This window comes from Megascapheus bottae, chromosome 18 (genome assembly GCF_031878675.1).
Source record: "Megascapheus bottae isolate mThoBot1 chromosome 18, mThoBot2.hap1, whole genome shotgun sequence".
NCBI lineage: Eukaryota > Metazoa > Chordata > Mammalia > Rodentia > Geomyidae > Megascapheus > Megascapheus bottae.
Window position 1 is genome coordinate 44,501,801 of NC_143526.1, and position 18,555 is coordinate 44,520,355.

The 18,555-nt window shown below is 44.3% G+C and overlaps 1 protein-coding gene across 3 annotated transcripts in view; it reads left to right on the forward strand.

Moving 5' to 3' along the window:
• Positions 1–5,864: 5,864 nt before the first annotated feature.
• Rab22a (RAB22A, member RAS oncogene family) overlaps positions 5,865–18,555 on the forward strand; it is a 53,623-nt gene continuing 40,932 nt past the window's right edge. For all 3 annotated transcript variants that reach the window (XR_016538687.1, XM_090352565.1, XM_090352566.1), the window contains exons 1-2: positions 5,865–6,134; positions 6,756–6,835. Coding sequence is in view for 2 of the 3 variants with exons in the window: in XM_090352565.1 (XP_090208691.1) it covers positions 6,099–6,134; positions 6,756–6,835 (116 nt within the window). In the remaining variant the exon portion in view is untranslated. The remainder of the gene's footprint in view (positions 6,135–6,755; positions 6,836–18,555) is intronic.

The following is an 18,555-nucleotide window of genomic DNA, read 5'->3' on the forward strand; positions in this document are numbered from 1 at the left end:
CTGGAAGCCACCCAGGGAGAAAGTTCTTGAAATTCTTACCTCCAATTAACCACCAAAAAGTTGAACGTGAAGCTATGACTCAAGTGCTTGAGCGCTAGCCTTGAGCACAAAAGCTCAGAGACAGTGCCTAGGCCTCCAGTTCAAGTTCTAGTACTAGCATGAAGTAAAAAAGAAACAAACAGAAGAGGAAAAAAAGCAAGAAGGGAGGCAGAGAGGAAAGAAGGAAAGGGAAGAAGGGAAGGGAAGGGAAAGAAAGACTGACTCTGCTTCTGCCACTCCCAGTTTGGTCCTTTGCCCACGTCATTCTGCCAGGAGGAAACAGGTACATGGTTTTGGTCCCCAGTAATCACAGGAAAGATGAGCCACCAAGTGTAAGCAGTCTGTCAAGGGTCATGAAACAAAGCAGGGCAGTTCCTACACAACACTAAGCTCTGCTCACTAAACCTAGTGAAAGACCCTGTTCAACTCTCCACCTGGGTCTGTAAATAAAGTTCTACCAGGCCAGCACCATGTCTGTGTGCTTTACAGCAGCTTCCAGACTATGGCTACAGAGGACAACCGTGTCAGAGGCCTTCATATCACTGTAACTAGCTCATCCTTTCCAGAAAATCAATTTGCCCAACTCTTAGAGGACTTTCCTATCTATGTCTTCAGTCTATTTCTCAGGTATTAGAGCTCTCAGTTAATTCCTATTCCTACTCAAAATATTTCACGTAGGGACCGGGAGTTTGGCTTAGTAGTAGAGTGTTAGCCTAGCATGCATTAAGACCGAGGTTCGATTCCTCAGTACCACATACACAGAAAAAAAGCCAGAGGTGCTGAGGCTCAAGTGGTAGAGCTGTAGCCTTGAGAAAGTCCAAGACAGTGCTCAGACCCTGAGCTCATGCCCAGGACAGGCAAAAAAAAAAAAAAAATCATTTCACTTAGCCAGGCAAATGTTCATAAAAATGTAACTGACACTCATGGATTCCAATGGATATAATCAGAGAAAAGGTGCAATGAGCTACGGGAGTGGCTCAAATAGTAGAGCGCCTGTTTAGAAGCACAAGACCCCGAGTTCAGTCATCCCCAACACAGACCAAAAGCCATCCAATGCTTTGGTTTAGGGCTTAAACTAGTCCAGTTTCTGCTTTGGGAGTACAGAACTTGATTAGAAGAATGTTTTTTGTTTTTTTTTTCTTGTGACCAAAGCAGGCAGCTGAGTTGGAAGTCACCTCTCATTCAAGGTTGACAGTCTCAGCGCTACGATGGGAAGAGCTTGTCTGTATTCACTGGCTGAGCTCATCCTGTTTTCACCAAACCTCCAGACATCATTTGGTGGCACCTTGCTTTCTCATAAACGGAAGCATGCCCTCTTCCAACATTTTTTCCACAGATACCTCTTGAAAACTAAGCATCTGAAAGAATACTGTCCCCCAAATACTAATGTATTCCAGGAGTCAGTCTTTTGAAGCTGAATGTATCTTACAATAACTCTGCAACCAATTCAGAATTGAAATCCAGCCTTCCAACTCCTCTTTCAAATGTTTCATCGTATGTGACACTTTCATCTCCTTCTTTAAAGCCTTTTACTATGGAAATGTTCAAACACGCTAAAAAAGAGTGATCCCCGACAACCAAGTTCTACAAGGTCAGCACTCTGCTGCCTTTTCCCCACAGGCCTCTCCCTGGAACTTTTTGTTTATTTGTTGGAGCATGTAAACTATACTTTGCATCTCAAGTCATTTCACTCATGACTGTTTCTGTTCGTCCTACCTTTTTTATTGGTGCCAGTATCTGGGGTTGAATGCAGGGCCTCACATATGATCTGGCTCAGTGTCCTCGCTCAATGCTGATGCTCCACCCCTCGAGCCATTGCTCCACTTTGGGCACTTTGCTGGTTAACTGAAGATGGAGTCTCATAGACTTCTCTGCTTAGAATGACTTCAAACCTTAGTCCCCAGATCTCAGCTTCCTGAGCAGCAAGGATTACAGGTGTGAGCCATGGGTACAGGGCTTCTATTAGTCCCTTCCATTTATACTAAACAACAACTGCGACACCACTATCACATCCACTAAAATGAATGGTTCTTCATTATTTAATACCCAGGTCATTATTTCCAACTGTTGCAATGTCTTTTTTTCAGCTGGTGTACTCAACCGCGGATCTAGATACAACCATTATTATGTTTTGCTGACAGTCTCTTTGGTCTCATTATATCTGCATAGAAATTCCTCTCGTTTTTTGCTCACCCATCACTAGCATCCATTAGATTCTAATTGGCCAAGCAAATCTTCCTGGCAGTAAATACCTCCTCCACCTCTGCACACCGTAAGCAAACCCTGACCTTCTGCATATAGTCTCATATGAAAACCAATAGCCAGACCATCCCTTCCCCCATACTCTCTGCTCTGAAGAGAAGGAATTTAAATTGCTTCAGCCAGCCAATTCTGTAAAATTAAATCATTTCTGTACTGCGATGGCCTGAAGACTCTGAGTGATTTAAAAACAAGGCATTCGTTTGTTATGGCTTCTTTTTGAAATTAGCCAAACTTAATCAAGAATCACAAAGTAAGCTTTGGAATCTGTTACAGTTAACAGTAATGACATTTATGGAGCACCTAGATCGTGTACAACATTGAGTTATTAAATAAATAAATAACAATGACCTGCATCACTGACTAAGAAACTCAGTCTAAACCAAGAAACACTGCATCATATAGATGAAATTGCCCACAGAGACAAAAACACAGTACTGTTCTAACCCCATGCCCCTACCACGGGGCTGAGGGCTGAGTACTGAGGTCAATCTGAGTGGTGCGATAAAAAGCAGACGAGTCAGAGAGATGGATCTTGACTGTCAGTTCACCCTGATTTAAGTCTTATCATTTGTGACATGCAATAATCCAATCTACCCCACGGAGTAGCAGCTGTTAACACTGAATTAGAAGATTTTCTATGAAAATTTCCACAATGATAATGAGTAAGATGAAATTACTGAATACAATGCTGTGCGAGGCACTGGGCTAACATGGTTTTCTTATCCTATCTCACCTAACTCCCACACCAGTCCCATGATGTTGTTCCTATTCTCAGGCATTTAACCATCGGTGAGTGATGTCCACCTCCCTCCTACTCCCCTTAACACAGCCAATACGACAGGGAGAGCCAAGGAGTGGGAGTCAGAACGTTAGAGGTCTTGCAGTTATTGATGGTGTGGTATTGCTACCCAAATTCTACTAGGGTGATGCATAAGGTAAGAGCTAGGGTAGCATAAACCGAGGAGAAGGGGACACCCTCCTCTTACGGCTACTCCATCCACTGTATTTGGAACTTCATAAAGCACAGCATCTATTCCTTCCACTTCTGCCCAAACAAGAAGCTCCCAGGCATGATTATATCCACAGCAATAATGGTGGTCTCTTCTTACTGGGGCAAATCGTCAACTATCCACTAAAAAAGAAAGGCTTATTTTATGACAAGGCTCAGACGTTCAACATTTGTAAGACTAGAACCAAAATTAAAATCTTCACTTTCCCCCATGCCAGCTCTTACTTGCACTTGGTACATATTCCCCAAAAGACTGGCAGAGTTAGCTGCTAGTAAGGAGGTTCAACTCCTCTGTGGCCACCATGATGTGAGAAGGCTGACAAGCCAAGAGGCCCCTGGCGGAGACCTGAGGCCCTGGCCATCAGCCCCAGCAGATGTCCTGGCAAACTGCCAGAACCTGGGCCACCAGAGAAGAGGCATCACAGACCTTCCACCTCCCAGAGGCCCACCTGGAACCAGAGGAAGCAGGAGTACCATCTCATCAACTCACAGAACTGTAAGAAACAATAAAGTGCACTGTTTAAGCCACAGAGCTTAGATTAGATAACCAAAAAACAGATCACCTAGAAATAGCTTTTCCATCTAGTCCAATAGGCACAAAGACAGGCACCTTGGTGGTGGATTAAGGTTTTCAATGAAGATGTCCGCTGACTGAAAGATTCAGCCCCCTGGATGTGAATATCCACTATCTGGCTTCAGAATATCAACTATGCCAGGCACCTGTGGCTCGCACCTGTAATCCAAAGTACTCAGGAGGCTGAGACTGAGGATCGAGATTTGAAGCCAGCTCAGGCAGAAAAGTCTATCAGACTCTTATCACCAATTAACTACCAAAAACCCAGAAGCAGAACTGTAGTTTAAATGGAAAAGCACGAGCCATGAAGAGAAAAAGCTAAGAGACAGTGTCGAGGCCCTGAGGATGAGTTCAAGCCCTGCACCAGCACACCACACACACACACACACACACACACACACACACACACACACACACACAGAAATTCAAATACTTATCAATAAGCATCCTATTAATAATAATAGCGTTCAATACTTGAGGATGCTTCATAGTACACATTTTATTTATTTAATTCTCACAAAAGCATTTGAAATCGGTCTATCATTAGGTCATGGGAGCTCAGTGTAGCACCAGTAACTGGTGCAGAACCACACCTGTATTAATAATGAAGACTTCACCTGCCTGTCATCTGACTCCAGGCTGACTCCTCTTGGCCTTCCAGTTGGGCTGCTTTAAGAGTTACCCCTTCAAAAGGAGAAAAGATGTATAAACAATTTAACACTGCACAATCTATGACAAGTTTTCAGTAAACACCAGCGATTGTCATTAGGAAACCTGCAGCTGGGGAAAAGAAGACAAGAAGTACCAAGTATGACTGGGACACAGAAATGAAACCCCAACTCCCATCCGCCATTCTGGTGGTTTGTACAGACCTCTTTCACTAGCAAGCATCCTTGAGTTTGGTAATTCTCTGGGATGGGTCTACTCTCCCCTGTGGCCTGCCAGATCCTGCAAGATGGTAGCTCCTTCTGATTCATCTTTGAAAGCCTTAGAATTGAACACATGGCCTGGGTGGTGACCAGTAGGTGCTCAAGAAATGCATCTCGAGTGGAAAGGAAATACTTCACCTGCCACAAATTAGAACTTGGCATTGCCAGGATGGCATCTACTCTAGCTATCAGCTATCTGCCCTTAAAATGATTACAAAAAAGAGAGAAAGAGGGAGAGGGAGAGGGAGAGGGAGTCTGGCCCAGTGGTAGAGTGCTTGCCTAGCATGCATGAAGATCCGGGTTCGATTCCTCGGTACAACATACATAGAAAAAAGCCAGAAGTGGCGCTCAGGCTCAAGTGGTAGAGCTCCAGCCTTGAGAAAGCTCAGGGACAGTGCTCAGGCTCTGAGCCCAAGCCCAGGACTGGAAAAAATGAAAGAAAGCATGAAAGAGGGAGGAAGGAGGAAAAAGGAAAAGAAAGGCTGGAAGCGCAGGAAGAGGCCAACCCAGGCGGCCGGCGGAGCCCACGGGGCGCCGTCCGGGGCGGGCCCACCCCGGGTGTCCCGCGCCCCGGGCGCCTGCTCCACCCCCCGAGGGCGGCGGCGGCGGCGGGAGAGGGGTGACAGGGAGGCAAAGTTTCCGACGACAGCCAAAGTCCCGGGCCCGCGGGGGCAGCGCCCCGCGCGCGAAGCCGGCCTGGACGGCCCGCCCCGCCTCCGCGCACCCCCTGTCCGGGACGGGCGCCCCAACTCCGCCTCACGGCCGTCTAAGTCGCCCTGCAAGTCCACTAAGTAAAGGGGTTCGCCTGCGTGCCGGGAGGCGCGCAGGGGCCCGCGGGGACCCGGCCGGGGGCAGGGGGCCGCCCGACGCCCCCCGGAGCCCGGCCCCACTCACCCGCCATCTTGGGATGGGCCCGGGCCGGGGGCGGGGCCGGGGCGGGGCCTCGCCGGCCACGCCCCGCCCTCCACCAGCCGCTCGCCGGCCGCCCCGCCCTCGCAGCGAAGGTGGCTGCCGGGGTGGGCGGGGAGGTCAGCTGACCCGGCCGGCGTCCCAAGATGGCGGCGGCGGCGGCGGCGACCCGGAGGCCCCGGCGGCTTCCTGGCTGCTGAGGGGGCTCCGCGTGGCTGGCGGACCGGGACTCGGCGGGCGAGCGGCTGCCGCCCTTCCGCGGCCCGCGCGGCCGAGGCTGGGCCGTGCGGCGGCGCCGGGGGATGCTGCCGGCGGCCGGGGCCTGTCCCTCCTCAAGTTAGGGCGGCGGCGGGCCCGCGCGCCGGCCTCCCCGGCCATGGCCTTGAGAGAGCTCAAAGTGTGTCTGCTGGGGGTGAGTGGCGGCGAGCCGGGCGGGCGGGGACGCGGGGCCCCGCGCTGCCCCTCACTGGGCCCGGGACCCGCGGGCCGCCGCGGCAGCCGGGCGGGCGCGGGATCCCGGCCAGGTAGCGCCGCCCCGCTCCTCCAGGTACCCACTACTTCCGGACCTCCCGGGTCGTCCGGAGCCGCCGGGGCCTCCCGGCCATCGAGGGGACTTGGCTGGACTTGTGGGACGTCCTGCCTGGCTTACGGAGTGGAGGGGGAGGGGGAGGGGGAGGGGGCGGGCTGGGCGAACCCGGAAGCCCCGGCGAGTCTGAAGCTTGGCCGTGGCCCCTACTCTGGCTCTGTTCTAAAAGTGAGGAAGGATCCCGTAACTAGGCCCTCGGATGTCCCAAAGAGGGTGCGGTCGTTCCTGAAGTTCCTGAAGTTCCTGGTCAGGCGATTTGTTCCTCAGAAGAATCTCCAAGTTTTAAAAGCTCCCGACCCAACCCAGCCCCTCCACTGCCGCCTCACTGGTGCCTGTCCACTTTTGCCCTCTCCCTTCACGCCGCGGGATGGCTTCTGAAATCTCCACCTTGGGCCAACAAGTTAGCACAGGAGCTTTTCCTCAGCCATCTATCTCATTCTTTTTCAGGATACAGGTGTTGGTAAATCGAGCATCGTGTGGCGATTCGTAGAAGACAGCTTTGATCCGAATATCAACCCAACAATAGGGTAAGAAACCAAGTGTATTTACCATCCATTAAAAGTATAATGAGGGCCGGGGGTTTCGCCTAGTGGTAGAGTGCTTGCCTAGCATGCGCAAAGACCCGGGTTCGATTCCTGGGTACCCCACATACATAGAAAAAAGCCAGAAGTGGTGCTGTGGCTCAAGTGGTAGAGCTCTAGCCTTGAGAAAATCCAGGGACAGTGCTCAGGCCTTGAGTCCAAGCCCAGGACTGGCAAAAAAAAAAAAAAAAAAGTATAATGAAAGCCCTTCCAAGCAAAAGTGATACAGGTAGGCCCTGGAGTTTGGCCTAGCGTGCACAAAGACTGAGGTTTGATTTCTTGGCACCACATACACAGAAAAAGGCCCTGAGTTCAGTCCTGAGGACTGGGAAGAAAGAGTTACAGGTGTACCCTCTGCCATCTTGCACTCTACCATGGGAATTGCTGGTGCTTGGCAGACCCAGAAAGACAAATATAGTGAAGTCGATTGTATTTTAAGGAAATTCTCCTCATATTTGGGGAAATGGAAACTTCAAAAAATTATGAATTACCACTTAATAATGGACTAGATGCAGAAACCTCAGCTATAAGTAATTACAGTTATATCTTAAAGGAAGGCAGATGAATACAGGTCCGTGTACTGTTTTGCAGGTGTGTCATTCAAAAGACATTCAGATGGTTTTCTAATTCTTCCTGAAAAGAAATCGAATGGGGTCCAAACCCTTCCCACACCCACATTAGTGGTAATAATGAATTCACATTTTTATGTTAAAATGTAAAGGTTCGTTTCTGATCTCTGGGATAATGGGAATTGACCATCTATAGATTTAATTTTTAATTCTCTAAAATGCTTTTCAGATGATTTGCATACCTATATTAACTCATGTCACTAGTGTATATTAATTAATAAGTTGAAGTTTTTGTGGGGTTTTTGGTTTTAGTTTTGGTTTTTTGTTTTTGGTTGGTCATGGAGCTTGAACTCTGGGCCTGGGCACTGTACCTGAGCTCTTCACCCTAAGGCTAGCCCGCTACCACTTGAGCCACAGTGCCAGTTCTGGTTTTCTGGTGGTTAATTGGAGATAAGAGTCTCATCGACCTTCGAGCAGGAGCTGGCTTTGAACTGTGACCCTCCAATCTCAGCCTCCTGAGTAGCTAAGATTATAGGTGTGACCCACCAGCACCTGCTGGCCATAAGTTGAGTTTTATAAGCTGAAATACATTATGGCTGGCAAACACTAAGAAACTCTTACGCTGTTTTTATTCTGAAACCCCAAATGATGTCCTGTTTTTGATTTGTGTGTGTGCGTGTGTGTGTGCGTACATAATGTTGACACCGAGGCTAAATTCAGGAATGGTGCACTGTTTTTGTCCTTGTCTGCTGAAGACTGCCACTTAAATCACAGTTCACTTACATTCTTTTGCTGGTTAATTGAAAATGGAATTTTATGGACTTTTCTGTGTGGACTGATCTATCCTTAGATCTCAGCCTTCTGAGTAGCTAGGATTACAAATAGGAGCCAACTCCACCTGGCTGGATTCCTTCTTTTATAGGAAAGTTTGGTGTTGTCCGTCATTAAGAAAATATAAGGCTTGTCTTCTGAATACACTGCTTTTCATCTCATTGAGAACTACTTTGCAGCCTATTAGGGAATTCCATAATATTGTCTACTGAGAAATTGTAAATTGTTGTTAGCGCCTGTGCTTAATTTTTTTTTTTTGATACGATCTTTGGTAAACTGCACAGTTCCTATGCATTTAAGGGATGGGTATGAAATCTACAACCATTTCTGGAATTAAATGTCTTTATTGAGCTAGAAACCAGTGGCTTATGCCCCTAGCTACTCAGGGGGCTGAGATCTGAGTATCCCATTTTAAAGCCAGCCCAGGCCGTAAAGTTCATGAGATTTATCTCCAATTAACTATTGAAAACCTAGAAGTGGTACTGTGTGGCTCAAAGTGGTAGAGAGCTGGCCTTGGAAGGAAAAAGCTCAAATACAGCGCCCGCACCCTGAATTTGTGTCCCAGGATCCTTCCAGCAGAAACTGGGCGGGCCAACCTGTGTAAGTCATGGCTTCACTCTGCTCAGGCCTACCTGTCTACTTGCCCAGGAAAGTGAAGTGATAGGAAGTATGACTGCAAGTACTAGTGATTCAGTGAGTGATACACTCACACTGAGTCAGAGCTGAAACCCCAGAACCCACAGATAATGCAGATACCACTTTGGGTAGTCTTGAAAGTGGAGAGAGAGAAAAATGGAGAGGACAGCATCATGTGTCTCCATAAGTCTTGTGGTGATGTCCTGGGCTCTCATTTCACTGTTGTCAGTGGCTTCCAAGCGCATGCCATGGGCTTGGGGTCCTGAGCTGGTGTGCTCTGTGCTCTCCACCTGTTACCTATCCTTGGTTTTTCATTTTGTTTAGCTGGTTTGTTTGGGGTTTTTGTTGTGGTGGTTTTGGAAACAGTGATATTTGATCTCAGATACTTACATTTGAGTGTTTGTTTTTGTCAATAATGAGAGTTGATCTCAGGACCTTAATGCTTATGTAGGTTTGCTTTCTACTTTCACTTTACCACTTGAACCACACTGTCAGTGGAATTTAGTGGTTATTTTGGAGATAGAATCTAGTGATCTTTTCTGCCTGGGCTGTTCCCCAGCATCTCAGCCTCCTGAGTAGCTAGATTATAAGCATGAGCCACCAGCATCTGGTCTGTCCTCCTTTTCTCTCTTTATTCTTTGACTTAGAAAGTGGCCTCCTCCCTCATGACCAACTCCATACCTATCTCCATACTCTGAAGTCCCCTCTCCCCTCCCTTCTTGTTTTTTTTGTCCATCATAAGGCTTGAACTTAGGGCCTGGGCACTGCCCCCGAGCTTTCTTGCTCAAGGCTAGCCCTCTACTACCTTGCGTCATATCGCCACTTCTGATTTTCTGGTGGATAAGTGGAGATAAGAGTCTCCTGGACTTTGCTGCCCAGATTGGCTTTAAACTTCCATCCTCAAATCTCAGCCTACTGAGTGGCTATGATTACAGGCATGAGCCATGGGTGACGGGCATGAGTCATGGGGTGCTTACCCCACCCCCTTTTTAATTACTTCTTCCACCCTTCAGACTTGTTCCCACCCTGCCAAACTACAAATAAACTGGTCCCTAGCCCTACTACTAAAATCCTGGAAGAAATTATTTTTTTTTCTCATCTGCTATTCTTTCTATGTCATACCAGTTCCACCTTTGAGGCCTCAAAATCGATCTTCTTGGCTGTAGTCACCATCTCGTGATCAAGTCCAGCAGCATTTTTTTCCTTAACGTTTCTTTGTTCTTTGAGTGCTAGTGATTTAGACCAGATATCAGCAAATGGTAGCCCCCTGTCCTATTCTACCTCTCATGTTTGTAAATGAAGTTCCATTGGAAGTCACAAACATTGGTTTATATGTTGTCTTTGTTTTGTTTAGGCTATAGTCAATTCAAATAGTGACTCAGTTCCTTTGGTCCACTTGGCACTTCTCAAACAAGTTTGCTGGACTCTGATGATTTAGTCAAACTCAGTGTCATGGAACTTGCCTGTAGACAAGGAGAGTCATATTCTGTAACTAGAGTGCAGTAAATGGCTGCTTGGCCATTTTCTGTGCTACACAAGAAAAGCATAGGGCTATTGAGTGCAAAGCCCTGACAGGCCGCCTCCTGGAAATAACTGGTTCCTACAGGAATTGTGGAAGGCGTGATGCATAGAAGCCCTGATGTTTGAATATTGAAAATTAGCAGTTTATACTTCCATAAAATATTTAAGGACACAAGTATGAAGAGCAGAAGTGTACAGATTGGTGGTGGTTGCATGAAGGTCAGAAGAGACCTGGAACAAGCCTTCAGGTGCCAAGAGACCATGTTATAGAAAGGCAAAGGCAAGGCAGTTTGGTGGGAGTGGGGTGGGATTTGTCAGGGTAAAGTGGACAGAATAGAGCAAGACTATAGGATGGCCAAGAAGGCTGCTGAGACAGCAGAGACCAGGTCATGGACACCCTTAAGATGGGAGAACATCTAACAGTTATATCTGCTGCTTAGAGTGCCTCTGTCTTCCCTAGTTCCTCTCTATCCCTGTGGCTTGTGTTGCCTCCCTAATGTCTTCCGCCTCCCCTGCCAATGAGGTAAATGTTGGTCTACTTCGAGCTGTGTCTCTAAATGTATCCCCCAAATGACCTATCAACAGCTTTACCTGTGAAGCTCACCTTGACCATTAGGTCATATGACTCAAAGTCAGCTTTTCCAGCCCTTCTCCTGGGGTCCTAGCTTATATTCCCAACCCGTAATTTAGATCCAGTTTCTAGCAGAATTCCATATCCGTGATTTCTTGTCCCCTAAATGCCTCACTCCTTGATTCATCTTTCCTAGTGTCCCAATATGTCATTCAGTGGATAAGAACCTGAGCACAGCAAGTGTCTGCAGCTGAAATCAGGCCTCGGCTCTGAGATAGCTGCGAAAACCTCCATGAGAACAGCTTAGCTGCTCTGTGGAGGATGGGAGGCCTGCATCCATCAGGCCTGTGCCTGATATAGGGAAAATTCAGTGACTGGGCAGAGGAGTACAGGAAGCTTGCGGTAAATGTCTGGTTGTTATTTATACTTGAACCACATGCTTTGATTCCATTCCTCTTGAAACATGCAGAACACACAGCCCAGGCTCAAGTATGCTGGGTAAAAGAATGATTCTGTCTGCATAGGGATGAGTCCCACACCCTGGGCACCCAATACTGTCGTCCCATCCTGTAGATTGAACTCACCACAGGGTCTGTGCCCAGGCACACTCTGAGGCTTAATGTGAGTAAGCTAATGAAAAACTGGGAGGCTACACCTCTCTCTAGACTCTACGGTCTTCAGTCAGGTCATCGATGTGGGCATCCTTCTTGAGTCCTTCCTAACTCTTCTCCACCCCAGCCAGTAGCAAGTCACTAGCTCCTGCCTGGTGCACTTCCAGAACCTGTCCACCTCAAGTCTTGTCTAACATGGAGGCCTGCGTTTGCTCTAGACTGCCGCCAGCCCTTCATGGTCGAGTCCCTGCAAAGTAAGGTTTGTGAGTGGACTGGCTCCATGTTGTTAGGAGAATTCTTTAAAATTATACTTTCAAATGCATAGCAAAAAGCCAGAGATATTGGAGCTCAATAAATGGTAGGGTTGTTTTTTGTTTTTTTTTAATGAACTCTTTCCTTAATTTTTTTTTGGCCAAGGCAAGGCAATGGAGCATGTTTGTTGGGTTTTATTTTGTTTTTGGTACTCATATTGGGACTTGAATTCAGGGTTTGGGCACTGTCCTTGCTTGAGCTTTCTAACTCAAGACTGGCACTCTACCACTTGAGCAATGGCTCCACTTCCAACTTTTTGGTGTCTAGTTGGAGAAAGAGTCTCCGACTTTACTGCCTGAGTTTGCCTTGAATCATCATCCTTAGATCTCAGCTTCCTAAGTAGCTAGCATCACAGGTGTGAACCACTGGCGCTTGGCCTCCTTGCAAGTTGTTTTGTTGTTGTTGTTTGTTTTTGCTTTTCTTTTTTTTTTTAAGGGGGTAGGCAGATATCTGACAATGAAATTGGCCACAGGGAACATGTGTCTTCGGCGTTAGCGGATATCTTCTGAAGTGTTGTTCTGCTCTCACCAGCACTGTGCCAGAGATCTGACATTGCCTGTTTGTGGCAGCATTTGTAGAATTCGTCGTCGCTGTTGGAGGGTGTGCAATGACGTCTGATTCTCTGCTCTCTATCCCTAGTGACTAAAACTACTGAGTATTTTTTTTTGAGTTGTGGTCCCATTTTTTTATTAGCACATAGTAATTGTACAAAGGAGTTTCACTGTGATTTTCCCTATGAGCCTGTATCATAGATATATCAAGTTAACCCCTATTCTTCTTTCTTATCTGCTTTCCTTTGTTGTACGGTTTGAGTGAGATTCATTATTCCCTTTTACACATAGATAGAATGTGCTTCAGTATCATTCACCTCCCCTTACCCCTTTTCCTTTTCCTTTTCAGTTTATATTTTTAGAATCTTGTGCTGACTTGAATCCACTTGGCTTTGATTCCCAAGTAACTGGAATCATACTCATGCACCAGCACCTCTGTCTCTTGGTGAATGCATTTCTTACATTTATCAGTCACTTAGGTACTAACTTTTGTAAAATGCTATATGTGAATTTTGTGTAGGCCTTCTGTATTGTAGCCATTTGTTGGTTCTGCTTACTGAAAATATTTCCACCACTCTGGGAAAAAGGGTCTTTTAATGAAGTAGAGTTCTTGTTTTTAATGTGGTCCACTTAATCAATATTCCTTTCTGATGAATGTTTCACATGTCTTGTTTAAGAAAAGTTGGTAGCTAGGTGCTGGTGGCTCACACCTGTAATCCTAGACACTCAGGAATCTGAGAATTATGATTCAAAGCTAGACTAGGCACAAAAGTCCATGAGACTTATCTCCAGTTAACCACCAGAAAAGTGGAAATGGCACTGTGGCTCAAAGTGGTAGAGTACTAGCCTTGACCTGAAGAGCTTAGGAACAATGCCCAGGCTCCGAGATCAAGGCCCACACCAACAAAAAAGAAAAAGCGGGGAGAGGGGGAGAGAGAGAAATTAGCTTTCCAAAGTTCTGGAAATATTTTCTTGTTACGTAATAAGGATTTTGTTTTGCTCTAAGATTTAGATCTGTGATCTTAACTGTTCAGGAGGCTGAGATCTGAGGGTCATAGTTCAGCCTAAACAGACCAATCTGGTAGACTCCTCACCTGTTAACCAACCAAAAACTAGAAGTGAAAGCATGACTTATATGGTAGAGCACCAACCTTAAGTGGAAAAAGCCAAGCAAAAGCAAGAGGCCCTGAGTTGAAGTCTCAGTAACAGCAAGCACACATACACATTTAGATCTAAAATTCACCTGGAAATGATTTGTGAATAAAGTGTAAGGTATAAATCAGATTATAGTCTGTTCCATCCCATTTTCTTTTTTAAATGACTATTCATAACCCACTGCTCAAAGTCATTGTTGTCCTAAATTGAACATCCATATATTAAAGCTGTTTTTGCATCTTTTATTCTGTCTTTGGTCAGAGTTTCTAACTTACTTCACGTACTATATAAATTACATACTGTAAAATGCAGCAGTTTTAAGTTGATATTTCAGTGAATTTGTACAAATACCTTAGTTTTGTGAGGCAGATCATTACCATACTCATTTTTATCACTTTACTATCAAAGTTGATTCTGTTTTATCCTACTGTTGGCCCTGACTCCAGGCAGGCACTGAAAAGTTTTCTGTTACTTTAGATTTGCATTCTCTATGATAGCTATTGTGTATGTACTTTAGTTAGTTAACTCCTTTTTACTGCTGAGTCTTAGTGCATTGTATGGTATATCAAAAGTTGGTTATTCACCAGGTGATAAACATTTGAGTGTTAACAATTTTTTGCTATTTAGAATAAAGCCACTCTAAATATTCACAAGCATATAGTTTCTTTCAGCTATCTAGGAATATGGTTTTTTAAGAAACTGAAATCTATTTTCCAAAGCGGTTTTGCCACTTTATGTCCCTCACCGTGTGAAAGTTGCAGTTAAACTGTATTGTTTTCAATTGATCTGTATCCTTTTCAACTCTCTGAATTGCTAGGCTTTTTAATTTTAGCCATTCTGTTAAGTATACAATTATGTCTCACTAGTGTAATTCATATTTTTCTTATGACTCCTGATGTGCTCATTTTTTCTTATACATATTTGTATCTACTCAAATCTTTGTTTTTAGTAGAGTTGTTTTATTCCTCCTAGTCTATAGCTTTTTCTTTTCTTCACAGTTATCTTTTGCAGAATCGAGATGTTGGTTCTTTTTGTCCCTCCTGTTTTTGGGGGGCCCATGTATTCTGCTCTTGAATTGTTCTTTTATAGCTTTGTCTTAAATTTGGGCCAATCTATTTCTGCTACTTGTGTTTACTATCACTTTGTTTCACATGTTAATCTAGTTATTTGAACATTTGTTAATGTTGAAATCAGCATTTACTGTATTAATGCATTGTATATTTCTGAATTTTCAATTCTGCTCCATTGATCTGCTTGGCTTGCTCAAGGTTATCTCTCTTATCACTTGAGCCACAGTGCCACTTCGGAGTTTTCTGTTTATGCAGTAGTGAGGAATTGAACTCAGGGCTTCATGCAAGCTAGGCAAGGAATTCCTCCATTGGATAGCCTTCTTTGAAGAATTACTGTTCATAAAGTTCATATACACTCCTGTTGTCATTTTAATATCTTCAAGGTCCTATAGAGATAGCGCCTCCATATTCTTTCTCTCTCTCTCTCTCTCTCTCTGTCTCTGTCTCTGTCTCTGTCTCTCTCTGTCTCTCTCTCTGTCTCTGTCTCTCTCTCTCTCTTACTTTCTTTCTTTCTTTTGATTTTTTGTTTTTGTTGGTTGTGGGGCTGGAATTCTGGGCCTAGGCCCTGTCCCTAAGCTCTTCAGGCTTATGGCTAGTGCTCTGTCACTTAGAGCCACTGTACCACTTCTTGTTTTCTGGTGGTTACTTAGAGATAAAGACTTTTGTGCCTAGAATGGCTTTGAACCATAATTCTCCAGAAAGCTAGGATTACAGGTATGACCTACTGGCACCTGGCTCTCCTCCATTTTTCTTTCTTTCCTTTTCTTTTTTTGCTAGTCCAAAGGCTTGAACTCAGCATCTGAGTACTGTCCTTGGGCTTTCCTCAAGGCTGGCACTCTACCTCTTAAGCCACAGCACCACTTCTGGCTTTTTCTGGTACCAAGGAATCAAACCCAGGGCTTCATGCATTTTAGGCAAGCACTCTACCACTAGGCCATGCTCCCAGACCTCTCCTCCATTTTCAATACCAGTAATTTAGGTCATTTTCCAGTCTCTCTGGCTATCCGTTTTATTGGCTTTCTTGCTGAAAGTTTTTGTGTATTACTAAATATTAATTATAGAGCTGAGGGTTTCACTGGATCCATGTCCCACATGTACATGACCTATTTTGTGATGTCTACCCCATTTGTCTTTGCAAACCACCTTCTGTCTCTGTCTCTGTCTCTCTCTGTCTCTGTCTCTTTCTGTCTCTCTCTCTCTCTGTCTCTCTCTCTCTCTCTGTCTGTCTCTTGTGTCAAGTGTTTATCCTCTCCCCCTCTCCATTCCACATATGAAAGAAAATAGGCAAGAACCATGATCATCTCATTTTCTGAAGTAGCAGGGATTACAACATGAACTACCAGTGCCCAGCTAGGGTTTTGGTTTTTTCTCTTTTTAAGACTTTTGACTTTCATAGATTTCCTTCCAAATTATTTTTATAAAGTTGTCAAAATTCTGGAAGTGGACCTGTGGCTCAAGTGGTAGAGCACCATCCTTGGACAATAAAGCCAAGCAAGAGCTCAAGGCCTTGAGTTCAAGTCCCAGTACCAGCCAAAAAAAAAAGCCAGAATTCTATACTAATACCTTTTTTTCATTTCTGGTAATATTTTTTGCTTTTAATCAGCCCTGCAGTATGTCTGTTCCCTGTTTCATTCATTTCTGTTCCCATCTTTATGGTTTCTATTCTGTCAGTGTACTGCTCCATTTCTAACTTTTTGAAATGGGAGTTTTGATTACTGACTTTTTGGTCTTTCTCAGCTGTATTTCTTTTTGTTTATATTCATTCATTCATTTGGTGGTAGTGAGAGTTGAACTCAGAGTGTACCTGCTCAGCTAGGCTGGTGCTCTACCATTTGGGTCATGAACCTAATTTTATATTCTTTCTTTCTTTCTTTCTTTCTTTCTTTCTTTCTTTATTTATTTATTTATTTATTGCCAGTCCTGGGCTTGGACTCAGGGTCTGAGCACTGTCCTTGGGTTCTTTTTATCAAGGCTAGAGCTCTACCACTTTAGCCTCAGCACCATTTCTGGCTTTTTTTTTTTTTTCTATGTGTGTGGAATCGAGGAATGAAACAAGGGTCTTCATGCATGCCAGGTAAGCACTCTACCACTAGGCCAAAGTCCTGGCCCCTTTATATTTTTTGTCTTTTCTTTTCTTTTTTTTTTTTTTTGGTACTAGGGATCAAACCCAGGACGTTGCACTTGCTAGGCAAGCGCTTTGCCACTAAGCTACATCCCAGCCCTTTATTCTTCATATTTTTTTAATCCTAACAGTGACCTTTATTGGATCCAGCAAATTACCATTTGGTCATTTATTATTCCGTTCAAAACACGTTCTAGTTTCTATTATGGTTTCATCTTTGACCCAAGTGTCATTTAAATAGATATGCATTTCTCAATTCCAAATGTAGGAATCATTTTTTCTTAATGGTTACTGGCATAATAATTGCTCTAAGATAATTTAACTAAATCCTTTAAGTCCTGACAGGTATATGATCCAACATGTGGTCAATTTTGACCACACGTTTATTTAAGAATATTACATTCTCTTCAGCTGCTCAGCTGTTACATGAGTAAAATTAAGTCACAGTTTTTAATTATGTGAGGTTTTTCTTTTATATTATCCTTGTAAAGTTTTTGACCTACATGATTTTGTCAGTTGCTGATAGAGAAATGGGATAAAGTCAACCACTGTGGTTGTAAGTTTTTTTATTCCTTTTCATCATGCAGTCAGTTCCATCTGTTTATAGCCATATTAGGAAGTATAAAACTTAGAGTTCTATATGCTACTGTCAACACCAGCATTATCAAATGTACTCTTCAGCAATAGGAAGATGTTTTGCATTACAGTATAATTTACCTATTATTGAGGTAACAACACTGTCCCTTGGCCAGTATTTGTATGCTGCATTTTTTTCTTATCCTTTGTATGTCTTTAAGGTAGGTCTTACAAGCAACTTAGAATTTGATTTTGATAAGTAGACTCCATGTAACTACCACCCTCATCAAAATGCAGAAAATTTCCGTCGCCTCAGAAAGTTCCTTCTGAGCCCTAGTCTCTGTATCATCATTGTGATTTCAATCATGTAAAATTACCTATTATGAATTTCACATACATGAAATAATATAAAACATGGTCATTGGCATCTGATTCTTCTCTATGAATGGGGAAGTAGTATTTTCCACATGAAGCTTTGTTGCAGGTATCAGAGTCCTCTTTTTAAAAAATTGGGGCACAATTATTCTCTCACGTAAATAAGACCATAATTTGCTTATCCTTTCTTCTGGTTGTGGACATCTAGACTTTTCAGCTTTCTGCTATTATGAATACAGATATTGTAAACACTATTTTACAGCTCTTTCTGTGGACATACATTTTACCATTGGGTAGATAGTTTCCATTGGGTAAATAAGGAAGAATTGCTTGCTTTAGGGCAGATACCTGTATAACTTAAAACATTATCAGTGTTCCAGAGTGGCTGCATCTTTTGTTTGTATTTTGTGTGTTTTGCCAGTCCTGGGGCTTGAGCTCAGGACCTGGGCACACCCCTTGGACACTTTTTGCTCACGGCTAATGCTGTGCTATTTGAGCCATAGTGCCACTTCCAGCTTTTATATGTGGTACGGAGGACTTGAACCCAAGGCTTCATTCATACATGCTAGATGAGCACTCTACCACTAGGCTGTGCTCCCAGCTCCAGTGACTGCATCTTTTCTCCTTCTGCTGGCAATGTATTATGTTGGGTATGTGCTCACCAGTGTTAATGCTTTGGTACCTACAATTGAATTCTCGCACTATGGCATCCCGTTGTGATTTTAATTTGCCTTTCCTAGATGAATAATACCAGGCATCTTTGCAT